At 32.9% G+C, this 14,357-nt stretch overlaps 1 protein-coding gene across 9 annotated transcripts in view; it reads right to left on the bottom strand.

The window, feature by feature from the left end:
- Positions 1-11,330, bottom strand: part of LOC127848454 (uncharacterized) — a 47,065-nt gene extending 35,735 nt beyond the window's left edge. The window contains exons 1-6 of one of the 9 annotated variants that reach the window (XM_052380921.1): positions 11,238-11,330; positions 7,307-7,406; positions 6,504-6,578; positions 2,804-2,920; positions 866-949; positions 90-373 (exon numbers count right to left, since the gene is read on the bottom strand). In XM_052380921.1, the coding sequence (XP_052236881.1) occupies positions 90-373; positions 866-949; positions 2,804-2,920; positions 6,504-6,578; positions 7,307-7,319 (573 nt within the window). In that variant the 5' untranslated portion in view covers positions 7,320-7,406; positions 11,238-11,330. Of the gene's footprint in view, positions 1-89; positions 374-865; positions 950-2,803; positions 2,921-6,503; positions 6,579-7,306; positions 7,407-7,838; positions 8,122-11,237 lie in introns of those variants that run through there. The other 8 variants (XM_052380926.1, XM_052380925.1, XM_052380922.1 and 5 more) reach the window with 8 other exon arrangements.
- Positions 11,331-14,357: the final 3,027 nt, after the last annotated feature.

The raw sequence follows: 14,357 nt of genomic DNA, 5'->3' as shown, positions 1-14,357 counted from the left end.
ATATTGAACTATATAATACATTCGTTTAAAAGAGAAACATGAAATAACACAAACAACAGTCAAAACGAAAAATTACAGCTAAAATTTACCGTTTTTATGTCTTGCTCGTTTAATCCAAGGTCATAGTAGAATAATTTCAAATCCGGGTATTTTGGAAGTATTAGGTTGTCGATACTTTTAAGTAGACCCTCGCTTACTTGAAAGAAGTCGTGACTACAAGCAGTCACTATAACAGGAAAGGACATCACTTCCATTGTTGGCCTGTTCATTGGCGGATATAATGCCATGTTTTTGCTGAGGTAGCCCGAAATGACGCGGAGGTTGTCTTCAAATGTCGCTTCAAACCATTTTGAACAGTTGTGTTTTATTGGCACTGAAGAAATAACAAATATATGCATCATTGTTAAATTAGTTGTCAACGCATCTTTTTATACTGCCTAAAAATCAGATAACCAATACAGACTTAGTCATTTTCATTATGTGTTTGATTGTATAATGGCTGGTGGTATTTTCTTTAATTGGTTTAAGCATTTAACTATAATATAATAATATATAATGTTTGAACATGAACGAAACATATTTAAGATGTCGTTCTGCAAATTCTTACTAGTTAAACAGATAAGTGTGTTTTTCTTGTTTTGCTTGAAAGCATCATTGTGAAATGCAAATTAATGTGAAAATTTTCTCTTGAAAATAAACATTATACAACAACCATACATCCTTGTTGCATTTATGTTTTATTTTTTGCACAACGTATGGGCTAAGCAAACATGATAATAAATATGTATGCACAAATTAATGTACATCATGAAAAACAAGATAGATAATCGGTTCAACTATGTACCCTTAATAGTCTTTATCGTACCTGTTATATTTGGTGGACGATTCTTCTCGTAGAACACCGGTACAACTGTCGGATCGTTTAGAACACCACGCGCAGCATCGGCAACTGAAATAAACGCGCCGAGAGCTCACAATACGGAAATCGACAAAAGCGATGAGAGCTAAGTTATACTGATATCAAATCACTGGGAGATTATAACGGCTGAAATCAAAGAGATGAGCGTTAAATAAATACAGTCCACAGTTAGCGGAGAGTTTAGAAAAAGTGGCATTAAAGAGCAGAGTGTAATAAAGGACTGATATCAACGCGCAGAAAGCCTAGAAATACTGATATCAGTCCTTAAAGTTTAGACGAAAACATGAAAGCAAATACAATCAAGAAAAATACACTCAAAAACTATAATACCAGAAAGGACACATTGTTGGAACTTGATCTATTTTCAATAATGTCATTTTACATAAGACATATCAATATATGTAATTTTTAGCCAAGTGTTCCGAAGGAAAAACTGGTTATAAGATTGGTGAATGTCGGTGGGCGGGCGGGCGGGCGGGCGGGCGGGGTACGGACGGGCGGGCGGGCGGGACAATTCTTCCGAGCGCAACACTCCTCCTTCATTTCTCAAAGGATTTCAATGAAACTTTCCCAAAATGATTTTCAACGATTGCCCTGGCGCATATTGTCGGGATTTTATGATTCGGTCGAAATCTAGGTAACCACAACTAAAAATAGATTGAATTTGACACAAGGGGGGTAACTAGGAACAATCAGTAACAATGCACATTTTGGATAGTCTCCCTTTATCGGCCCTCTTTTCAAATTGAAAACCTGGTTTTGTGACCATTTTGTCCCTCGTTGTAGTTTGAATCACTGGGTCACTTAGGGTTTTGTTATTTATTTAAATTGTGTCATAGCCTGTTGAATATAAAGTATTCCACACGTTTATAATCCTCAAAATCTATTTACTTTAAGGCCGATATATTCCAGATAAAGTTTATGTGAGTGTCAGCTACTGCTTGTTAACACCTGACAATCACAATTTCAATTGAAACAAAATTCTGCTTCTTGATATTAGGAAGACCAAGCATAAAACAGAATGAAATACCAATAAAAAAACTTTTTGGAAGTAAACAATTTTGCAAGCGCGATGTCTTTTTAGTGACAAAAGCACAGGGCAAACAAACAAAACAAATTGTACTTAGTTCGTTCAAACTAGAGACGATATTTTAGAGTAAAACTATATATATATATATATATATATATATATATATATATATATATATATATATATATATATATATATATATATATATATATATATTAATTTTTTTTAAGCATTTAATATAAGTTCATTGAATAATTGTCGATATAAAACTAAACAAACTAAACGAAAAACATGTACCGTGTAATACATTTAACTTTAAAAATATGAAAGCTTGTCTCATCGCGTTCAAATGGTCATTCAAAACACTGGGGACTTTCATGGAATGAAAGACATGCCAGACCTCCCACATAGCCAAGCAATAATCAATTAAATGGAAATATACATACTTGAAACAGTATAATTTACATAACATAAAAACCAAAACACCAAAAATCACTAATTCTGGGTCAATGCCTTGAAACTTCCTTAGTAAAACAAATCGGGGTTTAAACCTGTTGAAATGAATACCAAACACAACATAATTATTAACAAAACGTCAATTGGTAACAAGTATAAACCCTCATGTGTTACATTTCAGTTTAAAAAGAAATAGAAAAAGCATATAAGAAAATTCCGACAAATCTCAATACTTAAAAATTTCATTCTTACATGTTCTATAAAATTAATGCATTGTTCAAAACCTTGTCACAACGACGTTGCATATTTTTTCCAAGTTTACTAACGTAATGTAAACGTTATACACCTTTTCAACACATCCCATGGGTCAACATCTTATTGTTATCAAATGTGTTTACCTGATGTGTTGTGACGTAGGTTTTTCAACTGGAAACTATGTTGATTTTCTATTCCCCTCTGCCAACGTTGATCGTGTGTGTGAATCTCATCTGTAAAGTCGTTTATTGTGCTGTTTACTGCAAAAGGTTACAAAACACTCAAAGTTTAACAAAAACATGCCCACCCTTGTCTTTCATATTGTAAATGTAAGCATGGAGCGGTTCCTTTCTGGAAATGTATATGTCTTGCAATATTTGTACAAATGCTGGGTCAACTTTTAAGAAATAACACGATACACAACTCGCGTGACCTACTGAACATCGATCCGACAGGATTCATGAATGAAATCTCCAGGTGTAAAGACACACCTTCTCGTTTGACCAATGAAATCAATCGTGTGTTTAAAATGTCAGTTACTAGTAGTTGAAAAGTATGTAAACAAAGGTTTCATACGGCGCTAGACAGTTAGTTTTGATGCATCATGTAACGGCAAGCACGGTAGTAATGTTTTTTCATACGTTTTATTGAATTATGGTATAAAGGTACGTGCATTTTGCATGGAAGATGCCCTTTACTCCGTGAAGATGATAGTCATAGATCCTGTCTGATCGATGTTAAGTAGGTCACGCGAGATGTGTATCGTTTTATTTCTTAAAAGTTGACCCAACATTTGTAAAAATATTGCGTTGAATAAGACCGAGATCGTGAAAATCGCTGCACAATTGATGAAGTTATGGCTGTCCAAAGCGATGCACCCTGTTTTCGGGTCTTTTTGAGTGGGATACCTTGTTATATATATATATTTGTAAGTGAAATTTATTTTTCAGAAAAGTAAATTTTTTGTTATAATGTGATTATTTATCATTCAAAATAAAGCGTTCACTAATTAATATCATAGCCACACGCTGACCACCTGTGGAATGAAGGTATTATATTCTTAATAATGCCAAAATAATGGTAAAGTAACTAAAACTACTGAGAAGTTAAATATATAACATAAAAGGAAATCAGTTTTTTTATGTTTATAATACATTTCAGTAATACTAAAGAACGGAAGAAATATAGAAAAGAGCAGTGTTAAAATCTAATGAAATCGAGCTAAGCTCGTGTGCAACAATTAGTCAACTAATTTAGAAAAAAAACAGCTTTTCTAACGATTGTTTTAAACCATTTGAAATTTGAAGTTTTTTTATTTTTGAAAAATAAAATAAAATTAAGCAATTGGACATGAAAAATTACCTCGATATGTTACTCGTAGTTAGAGTGGAGTATTTGTTTAGTATTATCCTATGTTGACCTTCTATACAAAAACGAAACTATAGATTATCTACAGGGATTTGTTTCCATATTAAAAATTAAAAACCCTCCTATGATTTAGAAAGCAATCTATAATGTCTAAATATAATGTCTCCATATACCTCGTATATGTAATAGTATAAATCATACCCCAAAGTCGACCACCTGTGCGAAAAGACATTATAAATAATCTATATGGATTTACCTGGTATTTGCACGTAAACTATTAAATCATATACGATTAAGCTATAATTGCGACTTAATTACTACATGAACAATTAAACACATTTTCTATTTTGCAAAGAACATACACATACATAGGATCATAACAAGTTCTATATAAGCTACCGAATGTAGAATTAAAAGCTCTCATTTGAATGCTTACTGACGCTCGATTAATCATTGTCGACTCGGGTGCTACTTAAATGTACCCAGGGTACTATTAAGTATATTTAAATGTACCCCGGGTACGGAAAATATACTGAAACGAACCCGGGAGTTCTAACGCTAATTTGGTCGTTGTTGCTTTTTTTCTTCAAATTAATTATATTCATATTTATGCAAATATTCTGTGAAATGGCCTCTGTATTATCGAAACTCTTACTCAAAAAGCATGTTGTGGATGGTTCTGTCCCAAAAGAGAGTTTTCGTGTTGCGTAGCGCATTTAACAACATCGCAGTTTAGGCGGAATTTAAAAAATCGATTACAGTCTAAATTAGCCGGGTACGTTTTAGTACCGAGATACATTTAAGTATACTTTAGAGTACCCGGGGTACATTAAGTACTACTCGAGCCGACAATTACAAATCGAGCCTTTCTGACAGTATGTTTCTAACGTTTCTAATATTGTTTTATTTTCGTTTTGCATAAATCGGATATATTTAAGCATACTCGTTTGGGTGTATAAATATTGGAATATTGGAATACATTCTTTCGAATATTGATATATACGGGGCAATTTAGATCGCATAGGGAAGTGTTCCTTTTTTATTCGGTCTATGTAAATTATATATAGTGCCGATCGATATCAAATTTAAAGCAAAACTTATCTGCGACAGCTCACTTTCTCTAAAACAAATTGTTCACATCCGGTTTTAACGGAATCAAACGTACCTGCAACTTAACAACTATAATTTGTTGATGTAACTTGAATGTACAGGTTCAACGTAAAACTGACACACTTTCGAGAAACTTAGCACTGTTGCTATATAACGCGTATCAAGTATTGGTCATTTGAGAGGTCTTTTTATGAAATGTTTATAAAACCGATTTGTTTAATTAGTAAAATTAAATAAGTGGTTTGTTAAAAATATTTAATGAATGCTAGTCTTGTTAAAGGGGCCTTTTCACAGATTTTGGCATGTTTTGAAGTTTGTCATTAAATGCTTTATATTGATAAATGTAAACATTGGATCTAAAAAGCCCCAGTAACAAATCAAGAATAAAATTTAAAAAGGTAACCCTCGGCAGCGCTCGAACCACTGACCCCGGGAGTCCTGGAGTAAAAAGTCCACCACTTAGACCATTCGGCCATCCTTCTTGATACAATGACACATGTACTTTATACTTTATATAAGCAATCCCCGTAGTTTCACAAAATATAACAACAACAAAAGAACTTTCTAAATTAGTTATTTTTTTCGCGTTGGAACGCTTTATAATTTGCAGGTTTTTAAATCGTCAAAAGATGCATATAATGGCTATTTTAGAGCATGGTAACTGTTCAGTATTACTGTTTCCTCACAAATATCATAACTAAAACGAAAATTTGCGAATCTTAAACAACTGTTTTCAATTTTATCAATTTACCCAAACGTGAAAAGGCCCCTTTAATATTCTTTTCCTCTAATGAAGGAGCCAATAAAGGCCATAATAGATCAAAGATCTTTTTTTATTTATAGTACTTAACAACAATTTGATAAATATCATTTGATCATTCACCAAAAAGGTACACATTATTTGTTATGTATTTCACTACATGTTAAAGAAAACAAACACATTTTCAACAGTTTCGTTGTACAACTTGTATTACTCGATCTAAGAAAACGCCGTCAAGCGATCGGATGTTATCCTGACAATTTGTTTCGGAATATCTGTTTGGAAATAGATTCTATGGTAGCTGTTCTTAATATTGACGGTGGTTGTTGTGGCGATGATAATGATATTTATGAGTGTGATGATTTTTATGATGATGCTGATGATAAGGAGGAGTAGGAGGATGACGATGCTGATAATTATGACTATGGCATTGATAATGAGGAGGAGAAGGAGGGCTGTTGTTCTGATGCTGCTGCTGATGATCTTCATGTGGCATAGTTAATGATAATTAATGCTAATATATATGATGAACTTGAACAAAGTTCAAACAAACACATCCAAATACATAATTTAGTGACTAAATTTCAAATTAAATAGTTTCATACTTAGTGTAACCGCTATCAAGACGTATCCTCCGATACAAAAGCTCGCAGCGATTCCCAGACGCGAACACCGTTTGCCTGAAAGAAAAAAATCAAAGCGCTGATTTCAAGATATGTTCGTGGTTCAAATGGCTCGGGTGGTAGATATTTGGTGGACCGCTCAGTAAAAATGGCGGTTCCATTTATTTGTTTTGTTTTGTATCCGTGTTTATTAACATTTTGGATGGATTTTATCAATAATAATAATAACTGCATTCTTATACAACGTTAATAGTTGAATATTAAACATACGGTAAAATTCATTTGCTTACGCTTTACATCACACATGTCAGGAAAAATTCACCCATGGGATAGAATTTTATTGCAAAAAAGAGGTGGTTTCACAATTTTTGATAAATTCTGGCCTAGAAAAGACTGTTGACAAGAAAATTACTTGTAGCATGTTAGTACATGTATGGAAGCGAGCGACGGGAAAGGTGACTTAATCGTCAATAGCGAACATAAAAATCACCCACCGTCATCTAACAAACACCATCATTATCGCCACCATCATCAAAATTGCTGCTATCATAATCATTGTCGTCATGAGTAAACATCAAACACCATCATCCACCGCCACCCAAGAACCAGCAACAGCATCAGCTCAACCGCCATCATCATCATTGTAAATAACATACATTTAAAACAGCCGGTCCAACCATCCAATAACCACCAACATCATGAGCACCGCCTTCGCCATCGTCGTCAATAGCACCATTAAACATGACAAGAATTTAAACTTAACAAACATTTTGTTACAAACTTACGCTGAAATGCCATTTACGACCACGTTAATATCTGATGTTGATGAACTCTAAGGAGATCAATCAATCTCGGCAACGCGTCTTGATATTTCCGGATTGAAATCTAAAAATAATTAAGAATAATTTCGTGTGAAATCAAATACGCAGAAGCTGCGAAAGAAAACATTTTATTCTCATTCAGTATACATGTATTTACCGTTCATGATATTAAGAAACAATTAACAAACAGATTAATAATAAAATTATACTTTGGGTTATGTGTAATCAACGTTTTGCACATTGATCGACGTTGTCTCATTAGTCCTCTGTTTTACTCCTTTATTAACATTTCAGCATACTGCTATGACCTATGTCAATGCCTATTATTACCTTTGAATAGTCAGTTACGATGTACACATAGTACGATTGTCAATGTCATGAATAAATCATTGTTTATTCTATAATTATTGAATGTGATACTAGTATAATCAATCTGATGATATATTGTGAAGTTCTTTGCATATTATTTATTAATTCATCATATTATGATGATTACCTTTGTTATAAATTAACTCGCAAGTATTTCGCGGTATTTTCTCTTTTCCGCCATCTTGAATGTTTACTATTATATGACGCCATTCATTGACATTGTGCTAAATCATATGTAAATTATTGAAGATTTGCTTAGTCGTGTGACGTCATTCATTGAAACATGCGTATGACGTCACTTTACTACGAGCATAAATAGGGCCAAACTGTCGTTTGGTTTCAGTTGCGTTTTTGCACTCATTGGAAAGGGTCATGGATAACGAGGTTAGATGACTTGACTTTATTTTTAGGCTAAGAAACGAATAACATCAGAAAACAGAAATAATATGAAGCTTGAGAAATGACTTTTATGTTTTTAAAATGCGATATTTTAATTTATGCAGTCTTTATTTTCTTTTTTCAGTAGGAAATTTGTGATGTTGGCACCGTCTGACGGCCACCAGACGGACCGGCATTACAAAACGCCTTTATAAAATAATAGATTTTGCTTTTTGTTTTCTTCATATTTTAAGGCCTAAAGTAGTGTGTTTTTCAACCTTAAAGATTTATTAATGAAAATGTCAAGTTTTTGATAACGTCAAGTGACGTTGACGCGATGGCGTCATACACGCTCATACATAAAAAACTACGCACACAAATAGAAATCTAATAAGAAATTTAAATCATTAAATGTCACTAGTTGATTTCAAATACGTGCAATATTTATTTTATGCATAAAAATACAAGATAATGGATACATATCTTATGATTTAAGTGGAACTTTAATAAAAAGATGTAAAATCAAAAGCTGAAAAACAATTGTAATTAAATAAAATTAGCTTATAGAGCGATGTCGGCAGTCCCCGGACGCTTTAGTTTAAAGATTATTTTCGATTGTTTTCTTAATATCCGAAAGTGCCGAACGATTTTGAGCTGGTTACCTAAAGCAGCCGTTTATCGACCATTTCGTCTATATTGCTTAGCGTTACTCGTATTAAAATGTCAAGTATTCAAGGAACCATCAAGTAACTATTGTCGGGTAAGTTCGAATACCATCGGGTCTTTCGAATACCTAGAAGGTTTAAAAAAAACGATACAAAACACAGACAAATCTTTAGTTAAACATTGCGTTATCAAATTGTTTTCACTTCTTTCTTGAGACTGTCCATTATACAAAAATACAAATTGTTTTACTGACAATATTAACTCGTATGAAAATATTGTAAACTAGTTTAATCTTTTATGAAATTATTTCATGATAAAAATGTTCATTTCAGTCACGTAACACTTTAATTATGTCAAATAACCTACGCTTAAATACCATTGTTCAAGTGAACATTATTGCAATCAACATTACAGGAACACGAACTCAACAGCAGTACATCATGCAAATACTAGTAATCAGTAAATCACGTGATAATACTTAAAAAGCATCACTATTTTTTATAATTGTGTCTGATGCTTCAAACATGTTGTCAATCACACATCGGACAAACAAACTCAATCTTTGCTTTTTCTATCTCGTCCAACAACCTATATTCCGGCCTGTTGGCACACATATAATGCCAACGTGTTTGACAATTTTCACACTTAACCCACCAGGACGGGTGTTGGGCACCCCGGTTACATGTACATACAGGGCACATCTCAATTTTGCCAACAGTCCTTATCAGTTCATATTTAGTCCGTCCATAACCAATACGTGACTTTTATTTCAGCCACTTGACTATCCTCTTCTCATTAGCAGCTGTGAGAACTGTATGTGGCCCCAGAGTGCAATCGATGCTGTTATGACCCTTAACCTTGTCAAATATCGTTGACCTTGGTACTTTGTAGAGCCTGGATGCCTTTTAGTAGCTATTAGAATTACTTTTCACTGCTCTAACTGCGTTTTCCAGGGCAGTATTGACATACTTTAGTGGACGACTAATCCTAGAAGTAAAATACAGTCTAAATAACTTACCAAATACATAGCAACAGGGTCAGGACACACACCAGGCTGATAGAATTATCTTAATATTTGACTTTTGTGTAGTTGTTGTTTTTTTCTTAGAAAGGTTTACATTGGCAAGATTTCCTAATTTCAAAACCATTTATATTGACACATGGTCAATAGAATATCAATTGCTTATAATGGTACAAGTTTTTACATACATTTGTATCAAGTTTCATTTTAAAAAACAGGTATCCACAAGAGCCGACTATTGAATTTCATATCGGCTCTTTCGGATACCTCCGTAATTAATCGCGTGACGTCACATTTATACTTGTCACTTATGACTTTAACCTCTTTACATAACATAATTCACTTGTACGCTGTCAAGCTTTAATATAAACAAAAATATTCGAAAATAATGGCATCAAGGTTGCTTAGCATACCCAGTAAGAAAATGAAAGAACATTCTTACCTTCAGAACAAGTGATTATTTTTCTAGTTTTTCAAAATATCCGCGCATTGAAACTTTGCAAAACCGGAAAAGAAAAATTACGCTTTCTGCTCATGCATAGACTTTCGAGAGGTTAAATGTGAACTTTTTTCCGATTGTCTAAAAGTATCCGGACTTAGACCCTATTCGGAGAAGCCCGACGTCTACCTATTTTTATAGCCATTTTATATATATGTTCATAATTCCATTTATACAAATTTATTTTTACATGATATCAGTGATATAAATCGGGTATGGTCAATTTCATAATTATTCTTACGTCATGTGCTCTAAAAATAGTAGGCCTGTATTTATCTCATATTCGAGCTAGTATCAATAATCATATACATTTCAAATTATTTTGACATTATTTATCCAAAACACAAAAGAATTTCCTGTTTGAATACAATTTCATTTCTTACATATTAAATGAAATAAAATTAATTCATAATTATTCATAACTGTATAAATAGCCACATGTTCACGTCACAAATGTTATTATCATTGCAAGTACGTAGATAAATAGCCATGAAATTCAATTTACTTTATATTTTGAGTGTGATCGTCTAATCACCATTGTCCCAAAATCCCACACAAGCATAACAATAAGCCCCCGTATCATTCAAAAAGACAACATTTTAAGTCTTACTAAGAATAACAAGAGGCGGTTGCATCGTCTTAAATTTGCAAACCACAACGGTGTAAACAAAAAACACTACCAAATTCGTTGAATTGATATATTCCGCAAAATAATATTGTTTATCACATGCCATACCCTGTTTCCCATGTATTATAACCATTACAAATAGTTTTTTTCTTTTATACCTAATGATAAAATATGACATTTCTCAATTTTCTGCAGTGAAATAACAGCAGTGAAAATAACAAATTGTTATTTTCACCGATGAAAAGAACCAATTTTCGGAACTCCTTTTCTATTTTTATATTATCATAAATAATTTTTTATATATTTTCTATGATCACGAGTGAAATCGACATACCACCGAATCCAACACATCTATGCTTAAAATCACCGTTTATTAACATTGAAAAAGAGTTTTAACTGGAAATTCCGCTGGTATAATGACGTCATTTCGTCATACTAATGACGTCATTTTGTGCTTTGAAATGTTTAGAGGCAAGCCACGGGAGAAACTCCGAGAAAGGGTATATTTTCAGCGAAAGGGAAACAGCTGTTTATCATTTTCTTGTAAAGGGGGCATAAAGAAACAGAAAATGTGTTGATGTCAGTGTAAGATCGTTTGTTATTTCACTCATGATCATAGAAAAATAATATTTTCACTCGTGGCTGCGCCACTCATGAAAATATTATTTCCATGATCACTCGTGAAATAACTGATGTAATAACTCTGATTTCAAAAAACAAACGAACGAACCAAAGATCGAACGAACCAACCAACCAACAAACAATAAACAAACGCACGAACGCACAAAATAATTAATAATTACATAAATAGATGGGTAAATAAAAAAATTAAGTTCACACTTCTTGTTAGTTATTATTTTTGCTATTGCATACTTAAATATAATTTAACTACACGTATCAACAAATGTATAGTGTTTTTCAATATTATGAATCTATTGTACATTTTACAGGAATTACAAATACACCACGCGGTAACAAGATTCACTTTAGCATTTATTATATTCAATCTTTAAATGTTCTAAATTCCTTGAATAAAATAAATATTTGCATTCCATATTTCACATCTTTATGAAGTTCAAGACCTAAAATAGCGTTTTTTTTTCATTATTTTCAATAAATAATCGAGAAGATCGAGAAACCGTGACCTAATCCCTTTTCCTTCGCTATCTATAATTAAACTATTTATTTATAGATCTTTTATCCAGGTTATCTACAGGCTAACCCCATACCAAAATGGTATGATGGTAATACCATTGCCTGTCCGTACAGGCTTACTCCGTTAACCTAAGGCCTGTTGAACAGACTAACTCGAGTCGTATCGGGAGGTGGTTCGATCCCAGGTGGGGTTAACTTTTTGTTTTTACTTTTTTTTTCTTTCTTTAATTTCATACTTGTTTTATACTGGAGCTCTTTAGTCCTGTTGTTTTCATTTATCAATTCAAAGCATTTAAACACAAACTTCAAAATATGCCGAAATCTGTGAACATGTTAGTTATTAATGATTAAGGTCGTGTTTGATACTTTACGGTATTATGTTTGTGACTAAATATTGTTTTTTATTAATGTCTCTTGGTAAGCTGTTGTGATCCCAGTTAAGATTGTAAACAATTTCTAATGTTTATGCATATTTCTTACAATCTATGTACCGGTACTTGGGTTTTGTCTTATTGCTGTTTTTTTTTAAATGAAATGACAGTAGGGATAATTAAAACAAAAATTCTCTGTTAAAAGTGCGGTCACCCCCCCCCCCCCCCCCCCCCTTTTTTATTTGTGTTTTATGATGACACTTCGTAGATGAACATATTTGAGCAGTTTCGCAAAATTCTATTTGGTAGATTTTTTTTAAATTTCCATTTATGTGGTTAAAATAGTAAAAAAATGATGTTTTTTTGGGTGACATAAAAATTTAAAAAAATAAATTTCTTAAAATTTAACTTGTGTACTCCATTTTATTGGTAGTGTGTGGTTTAATTAAATGGTATATGATGTATCTTAGCTTAAAAATATCAACATGTTGCCAATTTCATAGGTTATTAATTATTTTTAAGCAATTAGAGATTTTTCAATTTTATTGAAAAAGTACATGTTATATAATGGTGAATACAATCAAAACAAAGCCGGTGACCCTATGTTTTTATTTCACTTTTCATATAGTATTTGTATGTATATCTTAAATATAAATTTTTGACAAAATCTATTTGGTGGAAAAAAAATCAGCAAACCTGCAGCAACACCCCTTAATTTGCTCATTTAAAAGCATGTGATAAAAAGATCTGACACTCGCTGTGCTATAATCACATATTCTATTAAACTCGTCCAGTAAATTCGTTAGTAAGACCGCCAAAGGCCTGAGCTTGTTTAATAAAATATGGTATGATATGACAACTCGTGCCAGATCCTATATTTATGGATTGGTGCAAATCCCTTGATATGTGATATAATACGTAATCCTAAAATAATGATTAAGTCAAGGGAAATTGTTTTCATGCATTGCAATTCTCCTCATTGATATCTACACACCCATGAAGTTTCATGTTGAAATATTGTGGCCTATCTAAGTATAGCCCAGAAAAGTTACATCATACAAAACATCAAAGGACAATAACTCTTAACCAAGAAAGTGTAGTGTTATGGTTCTTGTGCTTGAAATTTCAAGTTGAAATCAATTATCGTTTTCGAGACATAGCCCTGAAAAATTATATGATACAAAAATATCAAAGGGCATTAAATCTTATTAAAGAAAGTGAAGGGTAAAGGTTCCTAAGCATATCCCTTCTCCTCAAGAGATATCAATTCACCCATTAAGTTTCATGTTGATATCTTATATAGTTTCTGAGATATAGCCCTGCAAAGTTGTGTGACAGACGAACGGACTGACGATCAGAATAACGGAACATTATTTAACATTGTATTAAAATGGCTTCTTTATGAAATGCTATATGTTCGTGGAAGAAAATCAACCCAGTCGTCGACAAATGTTAAAATTATCTGCAAACACATTGCCTCGGGAACAGCCTTAGACTGTCTTTCCTTCAATGTGGACGTCGTTTTTCATGTCATTGCCTTATACTGGTCACACGTCGAGCCCTGTCTTTGCGATTCAGTAAAAAAAGCAGAGACAAGCTGTGCACATGCAAAGCGAGTTTTCCTGCCTTAAAAGCGTACGCCCGTCTTTGTCTGTCAGTAAAAAAACTGCACGTTAGTTATTTACACAGCTGTTCAAATTGAATCGTCAATGGATATTGTGTTGATTTTACGCAGTATCGTCGTATCTAAAAGTTATGCAAACACTTGTCTTTTTATCATCAATTTATGTTGACCGGTCATTAATGAGCTCTCCATTTTTAATTGACTTTTCGTAGTACACGCAGCCAAATACAATTAATTAGTGGTATAGACTCTGAATATGACATCAGCTGCGTAACGGCTACAAACTTCAAAGATGAAATTTTAG

This window comes from Dreissena polymorpha, chromosome 10 (genome assembly GCF_020536995.1).
Source record: "Dreissena polymorpha isolate Duluth1 chromosome 10, UMN_Dpol_1.0, whole genome shotgun sequence".
Lineage (NCBI taxonomy): Eukaryota > Metazoa > Mollusca > Bivalvia > Myida > Dreissenidae > Dreissena > Dreissena polymorpha.
The sequence above is the reverse complement of the archived record's forward strand: the minus strand, read 5'-3'. Positions and strand labels throughout refer to the sequence as shown.